The sequence below is a fragment of the Tursiops truncatus genome, chromosome 4, assembly GCF_011762595.2.
Source record: "Tursiops truncatus isolate mTurTru1 chromosome 4, mTurTru1.mat.Y, whole genome shotgun sequence".
NCBI classification, from domain to species: Eukaryota; Metazoa; Chordata; class Mammalia; order Artiodactyla; family Delphinidae; genus Tursiops; species Tursiops truncatus.
Genome location: NC_047037.1, coordinates 143,050,352 through 143,062,618, shown reverse-complemented (window position 1 = coordinate 143,062,618; position 12,267 = coordinate 143,050,352). Strand labels below are relative to the sequence as shown.

At 55.5% G+C, this 12,267-nt stretch overlaps 1 protein-coding gene and 1 long non-coding RNA gene across 3 annotated transcripts in view; both read right to left on the bottom strand.

Moving 5' to 3' along the window:
- Window positions 1-2,658, bottom strand: part of COL18A1 (collagen type XVIII alpha 1 chain) — a 98,327-nt gene extending 95,669 nt beyond the window's left edge. Inside the window, exons 1-2 of one of the 2 annotated variants that reach the window (XM_033856244.2) lie at window positions 2,389-2,658; window positions 1,808-1,902 (exon numbers count right to left, since the gene is read on the bottom strand). In XM_033856244.2, the coding sequence (XP_033712135.1) occupies window positions 1,808-1,902; window positions 2,389-2,633 (340 nt within the window). In that variant the 5' untranslated portion in view covers window positions 2,634-2,658. Of the gene's footprint in view, window positions 1-1,807; window positions 1,903-2,003; window positions 2,158-2,388 lie in introns of those variants that run through there. The other variant, XM_033856249.2, reaches the window with a different exon arrangement.
- A 1,000-nt stretch (window positions 2,659-3,658) lies between these two features.
- Window positions 3,659-10,111, bottom strand: LOC117312201 (uncharacterized). The gene is made up of 3 exons (XR_012331681.1): window positions 6,473-10,111; window positions 4,960-5,609; window positions 3,659-4,439 (listed from the first exon to the last, which is right to left on the bottom strand). It is a non-coding gene; the product is annotated as an uncharacterized lncRNA (long non-coding RNA).
- Between the last annotated feature and the right edge of the window lie 2,156 nt (window positions 10,112-12,267).

Here is a 12,267-nt window from a genome sequence, read left to right as displayed (position 1 = left end):
TCACCGCAACTAGAGAAAGCCCGCGCGCAGCAACAAAGATCCAATGCAGTCAAAAATAAATACATAAAATAAATAAATTGAAAAAAAAACCCCACCATTTCTTGAACCGTCACTCTGCCACCCACTGCCCCCAGAGCCTGCATTAACTTGAACACCTAGAGATCTCATCTCACCCAAGCTCCCGAACACAGCATTTTATTTTTTCTTCTCTGAGGCTCAAAGTCAACACCCTTGACTTCCTCTCCCTGATTACAAAGTTTCACAAGCTGGACTGTGGATGCCTCAGTGTCCTTCCCTTTCCCGACTAGACATAATCATAAAAGAGCCTTCAGGCTTACACATTCCTGCACATGTCTGAGGGGATGGCCCCTGAAGCCACGATGTGGTCCCGGGCAGTCATAAGAACCCCAGGAACCCCGGGGACCACAGAACCCTATAAGGACACACACTCCCTAAACGCCGCCCACCCCCGCCCCCAGAGTTAACCCGAATCCTGAGGAGTTATCTGCTACACTACAGACAGGTGCTTTCTGCACATCTGTTTACAAAGTGATTCCTTTTTAAAAGGTCTGTGCTGCCCTTTAACCTGATGACCAAGCCGACTGGAAACAATGAAACAAATCACTATGGCTCTCCCCCCAGGACACTTCCCTCCAGCGACACCCCCGCCCCCCCCAGCTGTGGCAGCAGGTGACCGCTGTGTTGACCACAGCGAGCACTGTGGCCGCGGGGAGCCGGCTGCCCGGGACGGATGTCAGGGCAGGCTGTCTATTTCCACCTGTGATAAAGCACCTACGCTTTGGGGGCGGGGGCGGGGGCTCCCCTCGGGCCTGGCACCTCCACCGGCTCCTCCCGGGCCTTTGCTGGACCGGTTGGGAAGAGGACCTGGGCCGCCACGTGGTTGGGAATGGGGTCCCAGGAGCTGGGGGCAGAGGAAGTTTCAGCGCGGTCAGAACGGCCTTCCCGACCACAGTTTGCGGTCCACGCGGGAGCAGCGGCGGCCGGGCGCCGCCAAACAACGGACCCCTGCGCATTGTTCTCCCGGCGGCTGCTCGGCGCTCGGCCGCATCAAAGGGACCGCGCGCAACCCGACACCGCGGCGGACGCGGGGGCAGAGGCCTGGCGGCCGGGGCGGCGCACAAAGGCTGGCCCTGGGGAAACCTGGGCAGTTTTGCCTCAACAGGTTAGAAACAACACGGCTGCGCCCCGCACCGCACTGTCCTCCCCGAGACCTGCTGGACTCCGCGCGCGGTTACGCTGGGGCCCAGAGGCGCTGGGAGGCACCAAGCCGGTGACGGCGACACAGGCCCGCGGTCAGGCTTCGGATGCCCGGGCGTCTCCGAGCCACCGCGCGTCTAACGGCCGTCACCACGACCTCGGCTCCGGGACCTCACTGGCCCTCGGCCCGCAGCGCTGTCCGTCGAGCGCACCAACTTCCCCGCAGAGTCGCCGAAGTTTGGTCACGACACGAGGTTCTCAGGACGCAGCTGGCCCGCACCATCCCCAGCCCGGCCCGCTCCCCGAGTCCCGGGAGCGCCCAGGTGGCGCGAAACCCCGCAGTCGAGGAATGAATGGCCGTCGCGGGACGCTCGGGCACACGGCCCCGGCCCGACTCCGTCCACCCACCGACCGCCGCCCGCGGGCCACCTGCGCGCGTGGGTAGCAGCCGGGGCCGCCTCCCGGGACCGAAGCCGAGACGTACTGGGGTGAGGACGTCGCCGCCTGGGACCTGCCAGAGACCCGCACAAAGTGCGGCCGGAGGCGGGCGGGCCAGGTGCGAGCACTCTCGCGTCCCCGCCGGTCTTACCTGGCTCTGCGGACGCCGCGCTGACCCCAAGCAGCAGGACCACGGGGGCGAGCAAGTCCAGGAGGCGCCGCCGCCGCGGTCGCAGCCAGGGCCACCTGTGGGCACAGGCCACACGTTAGGGTAGCGCGCGCGCCCCCGTCCCCCGCCCGTGAGCCCCCGCTGCCCCCGCCCGTCCTCGGCACTGCGCGGCCCGCACCTCGGCGCCATGCTAGGCGGGCCGGACCGTCTGTGCCGCGGGATGCTGCGCCTCCGTCGCGGTGCCCCGGCTCGGCCGGCCGCGCTCTGACCGCCGCCGGGACCAGGCGGAGGGCGGGCGGGCGGGGCGGAGCTGGTCAGGGGGCAGGACGGGCCAGGGCAGTGGGCGGGAAGGGGGCCGGGCAGGGGGCAGGGCCTGGCGCGGAGTAAACCCTGCGCGGAGCCGGGTGCGGACCCGGAACCCGACCATGGGCCGCTCCCCGGGTCCTAGCACCCCTGCGTTGCAGCCGCAATGTTTCTCCCCCGACCCCCAGTACCCAGGCAGCGTGGCCGGCCCAAGCCCCCGCCTCAGGAAAAGCTGCCCCAGCCGCTGCCCAAGGCGTCACCTGAGGTCTCGGGCTGCAAACCGGGGCAAGGTCCAGGGACACGCAGTGTGTCCAGCCCGGCGTCTCTTTGGGAAGGTGACCGTAACCAGGGGATTCGTCCTCAGGCCCCGAGTCCGATGGGGCAGCAGGAAGGTGGGCGATTTAAACAAAGAAGTTCCTCGCCGGGGGCGACGGATGGAGGAAAGGGGAGCCGGCCTTCCCCTGCCCAGCCTCGTGGGCGCCGTGGCCGCATCGTGGCGGCCCATCAGGTCTCGCTGCTTCCACGGGCTTGGGGCCCAGGAGGGTCGCGTTCCCCACGGCCCACTCCCTACGTTGTGCGCACTCCTGAAACCCCCCAGGGGATGGGCCCTGCGCCCCTGCCTCCGAGACCTGGCCCAGGAGGCCCCTCCCCCTGCTGGAGGTCCAGCTGCGCCCCCCCCCCCACCCCGCCACCCCGCAGCTCTGGGAGTTCTGTTCTGTCCGGCCCTTTCCATTTCCGCAGGCCACTGCTCCCCACCCCCCAGCTGACCGCCTGACCTCAGGTCCCAGCTCCTTCCTCCAGGCAGCTGTGAAAGGGGTCCACTCCTCAGACCACCCACGGCCTCTCCAGGCAGCCAGAGCCCCTCACATCGACTCTTAAAGGAAACTCGCATTTCCCTGGATCTGGTCCCCTCACGGTTTGCAGGAAAAGAAGCCCCAGTGCCGTCAAAACCAAGGGTCCCAGTGCCATCGCCCTTGCTCAGTGTCTCTGCTAAACCCTCTAGATGCACCTCCCTCCTTCCCCACTGTCACCTCCCGATCCGGGTTCATCTCCTGCCTGACCCCTGAGCAGTGTCTGCAGCCTAGACTCTGGGCCTCTCCACACCCCTCTCCTACCACCCCCCCCCCAAGGCATCCTGCTGGGTACTCCCTGCGGCACTGGCACCACCGACCTCACCCTCTCCTGGCCTAGAGACCAAGCCCCTGGCCTGGTCCAAGCCACGCGCCCTGCAGGCACCTCTCGTATCTACCCATCCTCCACCACCACCTCCCTGGGCCTCGGCCAGCGGGCTTCTCCAGGACCCTCCTGACGGCGGCTCGCAGCCCCTCCCTCTGCCCCTGCTGGCTCTCCAGCCTAAGCAGAGGGCCTGCTGGGATTCCAATCCCATCGCGTCACCCTCCCTCCCCTGTCTGCTTTAGTCTTCAAAGGCGGATGGAGGCTGCCCTGCACCCCAGGCCCTGCCTGCCCCATCTTGCAGTGCCCGTCCACCTGCTCGCTTCTCCTTCCTCACCTGACTTCGAACTTCCAGGTTCAGTGAAAAGTGTGCTCATGGCCCATGGCGAGGAGAGAAAGCAACTTAGAGGATTGTGACCTCATTTTTAAAAAGTGAAGGAGAACAGCCTTGCATAGAAATGCAAACCTTTTTGTATATGTGGATGGAGGGGTGGGGTGGGGTCCACGTGCTCTGTGTGTCTGCCGACGGGTCTGTGTGAAGGGGATGCATGAGTCTGTGATGGAGCTGTTCCTGTGGCTGTGTGGGGTGTGTGTGTGTGTCTGTTACCGAACCAAACTTGGGTCTGCTGGCCCAGTTGCAGCAAAGCCAACTTACCGACACTGGGTTGTGGTGAAGGACAGTACGGCATTTATTACTGCAGGCACCAGGCAAGGGGACCCGTCGGCTCATGTTCAAAAGACCCAAACTCCCTGATGGCTTTCAGGGAAGGCAGCGTTAGGGGTGAGGGCTGCAGCTCATGGACTTTCTTCTGATTGGCTGGTAGGGAGGTCATCAGGAGTCAGTATCATCAACCATCTGGTTCCAACCGGTCTGGGGTCTGCATGCTGTGGTCAGCATGTGGTCCCCATCCTCCTCCTGGGTGAGCGTCTTAGTTTCCGCAGAGCAGCTCAGAGATGTGCATCCGGTTGCTGCGTATATCCCTTGAGGAGGCGCTAGGACTCGCTTGATCGCTGCCTATGGTTGAAGCCGTCATTGCTGCCCTGGGTTGACTGCTTCTCCTTTGCTTCTGGTTCCCTTACTTCTCTAATTAGTAACCGCTTGCGTCTGCTCTCTGGAACTCCGGGAAGGCCTAGGAGACTAAAGCTTTTTTACAAACAAGAAATGGGGGACACGGAGGGGCTTTTGTACCCAGGGGGGCCCTGCAGGGTCCTGCTCGGTTTCAGTGTGTCATGCCCCTGTGTGTGTGGTGTGCTCCTGTGTGTGGTAGGCATGTCCTGGGTCCTGACAGTGTTCCTTCCTGTGCCTTGTGGCCCGTCTGTCCATCTGTCCATGGGCTGCGGCCCTGCTCCACGGTCAGGAAGCTGAAGGGGGGGGGGCGCTTTTCAACCTCTTCCCTCTCCCCTGCCCTCCCAAACCAGCCCAATGGGCCTGACTGTGGGCTTGGGAAGGAGAGGCTGGACCGGGCGGGCAGTGCTGTGTCCCTGCCCACACCGGGGCCTGGGATTTACCCTCTCTCTCCTCTCTCAGGTTGGGAGCCCGACAGCAGGGGCGAGCCCACCTTTCTGGGCTTTGCGGGGAGGGAGGGCCAGCTTCAAGGGGCATTCTATGTCATGAAAAGTGCTACAACGAAAAAAAATACAAAAGTAAGACTTTTTACCTTGAAACACTATGATTGCTGAACTTGTATCTGTGAAAGTACGTATCTTATACTCATTTTTTTCACTGAATGTCTTATTGCAGACTCACTGCTATGTGTCTCCACAGTTCCCACGGCTTTCTCATCTTTTTCTTATTAGAGTTTTATTTTTTCTTTTATATCCACAAGTAATATGTGATCACTGTGGAAAAATACAAACTGTATACACACACAAAGAAAAGAAGACCCCGAATACCACTAAGCATCGCTGGGCTGTGTGTCTTCCCGCCCTCCCCCACAAAGACCCCACCCTCCAGGGGGGACACACCCAAACCAACTCGCCCCAGAGAAGGACCCCAGCCGTGCCCAGTGCTGGGCAAGGTCCTCGGGGCACAATCTGGGCAGCAGGAGTGGCCCAGGCCTGTGGGTGCCCCACAGGGGGCTTGCGGGGGTGTGGCGACGTCCAGGAGCAAAGGCCTGGGGGCAGAGTGGGGCCGGGGGAGGGCCAGCCCAAGCGCAGTACAGTTCTGGGACACGTGGTGCGTCTGGTGAGGTGGCTGGAGCTTAGAGAGCAGTGCTGACCCGCCTGAATGCAGGTGCAGGCCTCTCTCTCCTCTGTGCCTCGTGCTGTTTCCCATCCCTCTCCACTGCAGTGGGTCTCGCGGCTCCTTCTGCAGGGAGAAATGACAAATGACACAGAAGTAAGCGACAGGTGACACAGAAGTGCTGTGCTCTTTCCAGCTCATCCTGGTGACACGCAGGGTTGGGGGCTCCCAGACACCCGTCCAGCAGGGACCCGCAAGCCCAGGATGCTTGACTGACGTCGCCCACCCACAGAAGGCTGTGGGTTGGTTTGTGATTTAGATCGACACAGGGTTTTCCAGAACCACAGTGGACCTGCTGAAGTCTGGGGCCTGTGCAGCGGGCATCCGCTTTCTCCGTGGGCGCATCCTGCTGGGGACTGTGGGTTTGTGCAGGGAGAGAGGGGCTGTACAGGGAAGGGGCCGCGGGGCCAGGGGCACAGAGCAAGGCCAGGGACGAGGAAAGGGCAGGACCTCTGACCTCTGCCCAGGCTGTCCCTTCTCCTCGTGTCCAACGAGACACCGTGGGGCTTGCTGTGCTACAAAAGTAACTTTTCATCAGGCGAGGAAGAGAAGTTACACGGTCGGCAGAGCCCACTGTGAAAAGCACAAAGTGTGTCCAAAAGGGTATCTAGTCGCACGTCAGTTCTCAGGCCCTAATGGCCGGTCCGCTGGATCTGAGACGCAGTTGTGGCCTGACAGTGGATGGACCGGCTGACCCTGGCCCTGGGCTCTGACCTCTGTTGGACTCTGCCCCCCCCACTTCCTCCATTGCCCAGTTTCTTCTCTCCGCCTCACTGGCCACTATGTGAGCAAAGGTGTGTATTTATTGGTTTCCATGCTTGCTGCCCTCAAGGCCAGCCCCCTACCTTGTGCCCAGACATCACACCTTTTGTGTTTGCACCTGCAGCTCCTGGGGGGACACCTGCCTCTGGTGGATGCTGGATAATTACCTGCCAAGTGAAAGACGGGAATTGCCACTGCCTTTGCAGCCCGTGGATCTCAGCCCTTCCCCTCGGCTTCACCCAGACGTCAGTCTCTGACGAGCGGAACCCTGGGCAACAGGCAGGGCAGCTGACGAAGCCGGTGTTCATGGGGGGATTTGTCAGAGCAGAATTTGGAAACAGCAAGTGAACGATGAGACGTACATGAAATAGACTACGACATCCCCATGAAAAATAGAATTAAATGAGAAACGTTTATGTGGATGCCACGTGGTGCTGCAATGGGAAACACGCATGTGAGGAGGTGACGAGCCAGCTGTGAGAAGTGACTGTCAAAGGTTCATAACACACATTTCTATTAATTTTGGACCATGCCACTTCCTCACTTCAGTGCTGCACGGAAATGCCTCAGCTCCTGTTGAGTCATGGGGGAAGGGGAGGGGTCCCCGAATTCCCAAGGGCATCGTCTAATAGCCCAGGATGGTCTATTTCTTGAGAACTGCCTCGTCCCCACTGCGGCTCATCAATGCGGAGGAAACGCACGTTGCCAACTCCCTCAGATGGAAGGAAGGTGTCTGGGCCACTCTCCCGCCCCCCATTTCCTGCCCACATGGCAGCCTTCCAGCACAAACAGAACCCCCGGCCCCTTCCCTTCCCTTCCCTTCCCTGGGGCGCGACCACGACAAAGCCACCTCGTTCAGACGAGTTAATCAGAGGGTCGCTTTCCCCACTGCACGTGAGCTAGGGTGACGGCTCAGTACAAACCAACCCCCAACTAAACACCACACACACACAACCTGCGTCTGCTCACATTCAAGATCAGCATTAGAACATCTCCAGCCCTGACTCTGCCAGGGATTCCCTCTGTCCTCCCTGCCCCGCCCCACCCTCAGTGTCCGCGGATCTCAGCCTGGCCGCCTGGTCCTCAGAGCCGTCCCAGCCACCAGTACGTCGGGCTGGCTGACTTTCCTGCAGAGCGCTTATCACTAACATTCTTGTTCCTTTATTTGTTCACTTGTCCGTTTATTTGCTTGTGGTTTTCCCACTTCCCTCCAGTAGCATTCAGCCTCACCCCTGCCCCCCACAAGGGGTGGTGTCTTTGCTTTTTGCGCCACAGACCAGAAGGAAGGAAGGAAGGGAGGAAGCGAGGAAGCAGCACAGGTATATTTCAGCTGAGAAGGGCAATTCCAAGTTCTCCTTCTCACGAGTGACACGAGAGCCCCAGGATGGAACCTCCAGGGTGGGACCGGTTTGTACCTAACACAGCCTCCAACTTCCTTCCCCGGCGCCACCTGCTGGGGCACCCCTCCTCCACCTGCCCTCACCCCCAGTCAGAGTGAGAGCCCATTGAATCGACTCGATTATAGCTCACTAAAAACCCCAAATGTTACAAATAAAGCTAAGGTCCCCCCGACCCGCCTCCGCACCTCAGCCTCCTGCCGAGTTAGTCCTTGTCACTATCCTTCTGCTGGCTTTTAAACATACATTTTACACATATTTGCTACTTTAGAAATGTAGAAAGTTGTTTTGTAAAAATTTAAAAACATACATGGGATAATGCTCGTGGTTCTAAACCTTGCTTTGGGGACTTCCCTGGTGGCGCAGTGGTTAAGAATCCGCCTGCCAATGCCGGGGACACGGATTCAAGCTCTGGTCCAGGAAGATCCCACGTGCCACGGAGCAGCTAAGCCCGTGAGCCACAACTACTGAGCCTGTGCTCTAGAACCCAAGAGCCACAACTACTGAAGCCCGTGCACCCATAGCCCGTGCCCCGCAGCAAGAGAAGCCACCGCAATGAGAAGCCCGTGCACCGCAACGAAGAGCAGCCCCTGCTCACCACAACTAGAGAAAGCCCGCGCGCAGCAACGAAGACCCAACACAGCCAAAAATAAATCAATTAATTAAAAAATAAATAAACCTAGCTTCATTAACACAATAGCTCTTGACAATCAGTATATCCAAATTTATTTGTTTATTTATTTTTTAAATATCTATTTATTTATTTATTTGGCTGTGCCGGGTCTTAGTTGCAACATGCGGGATCTAGTGACCTGAACGGGACTGAACCCGGGCCCCCTGCACTGGGAGTGCAGAGTCTTAACTACTGGACCACCAGCGAAGTCCCCATATACAAGTTTATTTAAATGACTGCACACATATCCCATGGAAATAGCATACTGAGTGATCCCACCTTAACGAGATTTAAGTTGTTTTCAATCATTTGCTTAAAATAATGTACTTCCTTGAAAAGAGATACAAACAGCGAGACAGAATGAAACGAGTAACGCCGAAAACGGAAAGCGCAGTAAACAGATGGAGAATGGTTTTGACAGGCTGCTCGGTAACCTCCACTTAGCCAAGGAAACAACCCGTGAATCTGAAAGTAGCTCTACAGAAGTTATCCAGACTGAAGAAGAAAGAGAAAACAGAATGAAAAAGAACAGAGCAGTGCACCCAAGGCTCTGGGGCAATGTCAGTCTAACGTCCATAAAATTGGAATCAAATTTTATGGAGAAAGGAGACAGTGGGAGGAATAGAGGAAATATCTGGACGAAAATGCTGAATGTTTTCCAAGGGTAATGACAGACCCCAAACCACAGATCAAAGAAGCCCAGAGCAGATGCGTCAGGATAAATGCCCCCCCCAAAGGCAAACAAACAAAAAACAAAAAAAACCATATGCATAACATATTCAAGCTGCTGAGAAAAAAAAGCCATGGAGAAAAATCTCTACAGAAACCAGAGAAAAAGATAGATACATTGCATTCAGAGAAATAAAGATAAGAGTTATAGCAGAATTCTCTTCAGAAACCATGCAAGCTAGATGACAGTGAAGGGATATCTTTATAACCCTGAAAGGAAAAAAAGTGTTAGGTCAGAATTCTGTACCAGTGAAAATCTTTTAAAAATTAAGGATTAAAAAAAAAAAGAGACCATCTCAGGTAAACAAGAACTATGGGAATTTACTGCTGACATTCCTGCTCTACAAGACAAGATAAATGACGTCCCTCAATCAGAAAGAATATGGTATCAGTCTGCCAACTGGATCTTCACCAAAAAATGAAGAGTACCAAAAATGCAAGAAATGAAGATAAGATAAACTTTTTTCCCCTTATTTTTAATTGCTATAAATTATAGCTGCCATCCAGAGGAAAAACAGTAGCATTGTATTGCACTGATAGCGTACGTGAAAGTAAAATGTATGATAGTAACATCAGGAAGGGTGGGAGGGAGGAATTAGGAAAATATTGTATTTGAAATGTATGTGAAACGTCTAATGCCATTTGAAGGTAAACTCTGATTAATTTAAGATTTATATTGTAAACCCTAGGACAACCGCTAAAGTTTTTTTTAAAGAGGTAAAAGTAGTAAGTCAAGAGGACATAAAACAGAATGATAAAAAAAAATGTTCAGTTAACCAAAAGAAGGCAGAAAAAGAGTAAAAGAGAAACAAAAAAGCAATTAAACAAGTAGAAGACAGCTAGCAAAATTACAATTTTAATCCAATCATCAGTGATCACATTAAAAGTGAACGGTCTAAACATACCAGGTAAAAGGCAGAGATGGTCAGATGGGATTAAAAAGAAAAGTATGCCAGGTCTACAAGAAATCCATGTTAAATACAAAGACACGTAAGTTTCAGGTATAAGGATGAAAAAAATACGCCAATCACTAGCCAAAATAAAGTCAGAGTAGCTACCTTGACATCAACAGACTTTAGAAGAAGGAATATTATCACAGATAAAGCAGGACATTAAGTAACGGTGAAGGAGTCAGTTCTCTAAGAGGACATCACAGTCACAGACGAGTGTGTACCTAAACAACAGGGTTCAAATATGTGAAGCAAAACCGGATAGAACGGGAGGGAGGAATAAAGTCCCAACTGTAGTTATGTCAACACTCTACTCTCACTGATTGTTAGAACAAGTAGACAGAAAAATCACTAACGGCGCAGCAGACATGAACAATGCTGTCAACTCTCTAGACTTCACTGATATTTATTGAACCCTCCACCCAACAATACTTTTTGAGAAGAAGCATATAGGCAAGGGGAGCGAGGGCCGACAGAGAGAGACGGCTACGGAGCCGGGGGAGCACGGGAGACGCTCCACATCGTCCGTTGGGGAGATTCGCGCTGAGGCCCAGGGAGATGCCCACACCCCTATTGGAAGGGCCAGGATTTAAAGACAACGGGGCCATGTGTCACCAAGGGTGTGGAGGCACCAGAACTCTTGCCACTAATCTTGGGTATAAAGTGGAACAAACACTTTGGAAACCAGTTTGGCCGATTCCTACAAAGTTAAACATACACCTACCTACGATCCAACCACGCACTCCTTGGTTTCTGTCCGCACAGAAACCCTACCCAAAAGTGCACAATAGCCCCAACGTGGAAACAAGCAAGTGTCCACGAGGAGGTGAGACGATAAACAGGCTGTGGAACTTCTCTGCAGAGGAGCGCCGTTCAGCAATAGAATGGAATTAGTTACTGATCTGCACTAAAAGCAGTAAACGTCAAAATCTCGTGCCAAGTGAAAGAAGCCAGACAGAATGTACAAACGATGGCTCCGTCCTTGTGAGGTCCTGGGAGCACCAGAGGGGCACCAGTGCCTGGGCTGGGCTGGGCACAGATGCCAGATGGCCAGGACACCCTGCGGATCACACACTGATGTATTTGTCCACCACGTGGATGGGCTGACGGGTTCCCAGGTGTACACAGAGGCCACCCACATCCAATGCACACTGCATCTCCAGCTTCTCGTATGTCGATTACATGTCAATAAAGCTATTACAAACTTCACTAGAGACAGTTGCACCCTGGCTGGGAGCACACGGTAAATAGCCGTTAGCTGAGATTATAACCAAACGCCACCCTGTCGTTGGTGGTGGTGGTCAAAATTAGTAAACTTTATTTAAGCTTCAAAAAGTAAAGCAACAGGGAAAAGGCAACCTCAGCTTTGCTCCTACTGAGGCTTGGGTGGAAGGATCCTGAGGGGAATCACCCTAAGGACTTCAAGTCGCCCCCCCGCACCCATCAAGCCGCAGGCCAGGAGGGGACACCGGGGTGGGGTAGGAGGGAGCCGCCCACACACACGTGGGACCACAACAGAAAGCCCATCGGAAATGGACTCAGGACTTCACGGGGAACTTGGTCGCAAAGGGCTTTGTGACACACGGCTGGGCCCGGCACAGAGCTTGCAGAACCCGTGGAATTCCCTGAGTGGGGGGGAGAGAGGGGTCTTCCGCTCTTCATAGCAAGCCCTTTCATCCACACCTGAGCTTATGCTGATGAGGTGACCCTGGGAGGATGGGGCTGTCAGAGGAACCAGCCGCAGGATCAGAGGTCGGCCCTTTCAGCCCGGGGAAGGGAGAGGGGCTGGAGACTGTATTCGTCAGCAATGGCTAATACTTTAATCCGTCGTGCCTGCGCACTGGAACTTCCATAAAAGCCCTACGCGGAAGAGTTCCGAGCTCAGAGAGCTTCTGGTTGGTGAACACACCCACCTGCCCAGGCTGTGACGCACCCCACGCCTCGGGGACAGAGCTCGTGTGCTCGAGATCCTGGACCTCGCCCTGTGACCCCTTCATCTGCTGTTCACTTACACCCATTAGAATAAATCAGTTATAGTAAACAAAGGGCTTTCCTGGGTTCTGTGAGCCGTTCTAGCAAGTTACTGAATCCGAAGCGGGGTTCGTGGGAACCTCTGCTTCGTCACCAAGCCGGACAGAGGTGTGGGCATCCAGGGACCCCATCCTGGCAACTGGTGTCTGGGGGGGACAGTCTCGCGGGACTGAGCCCTTAAC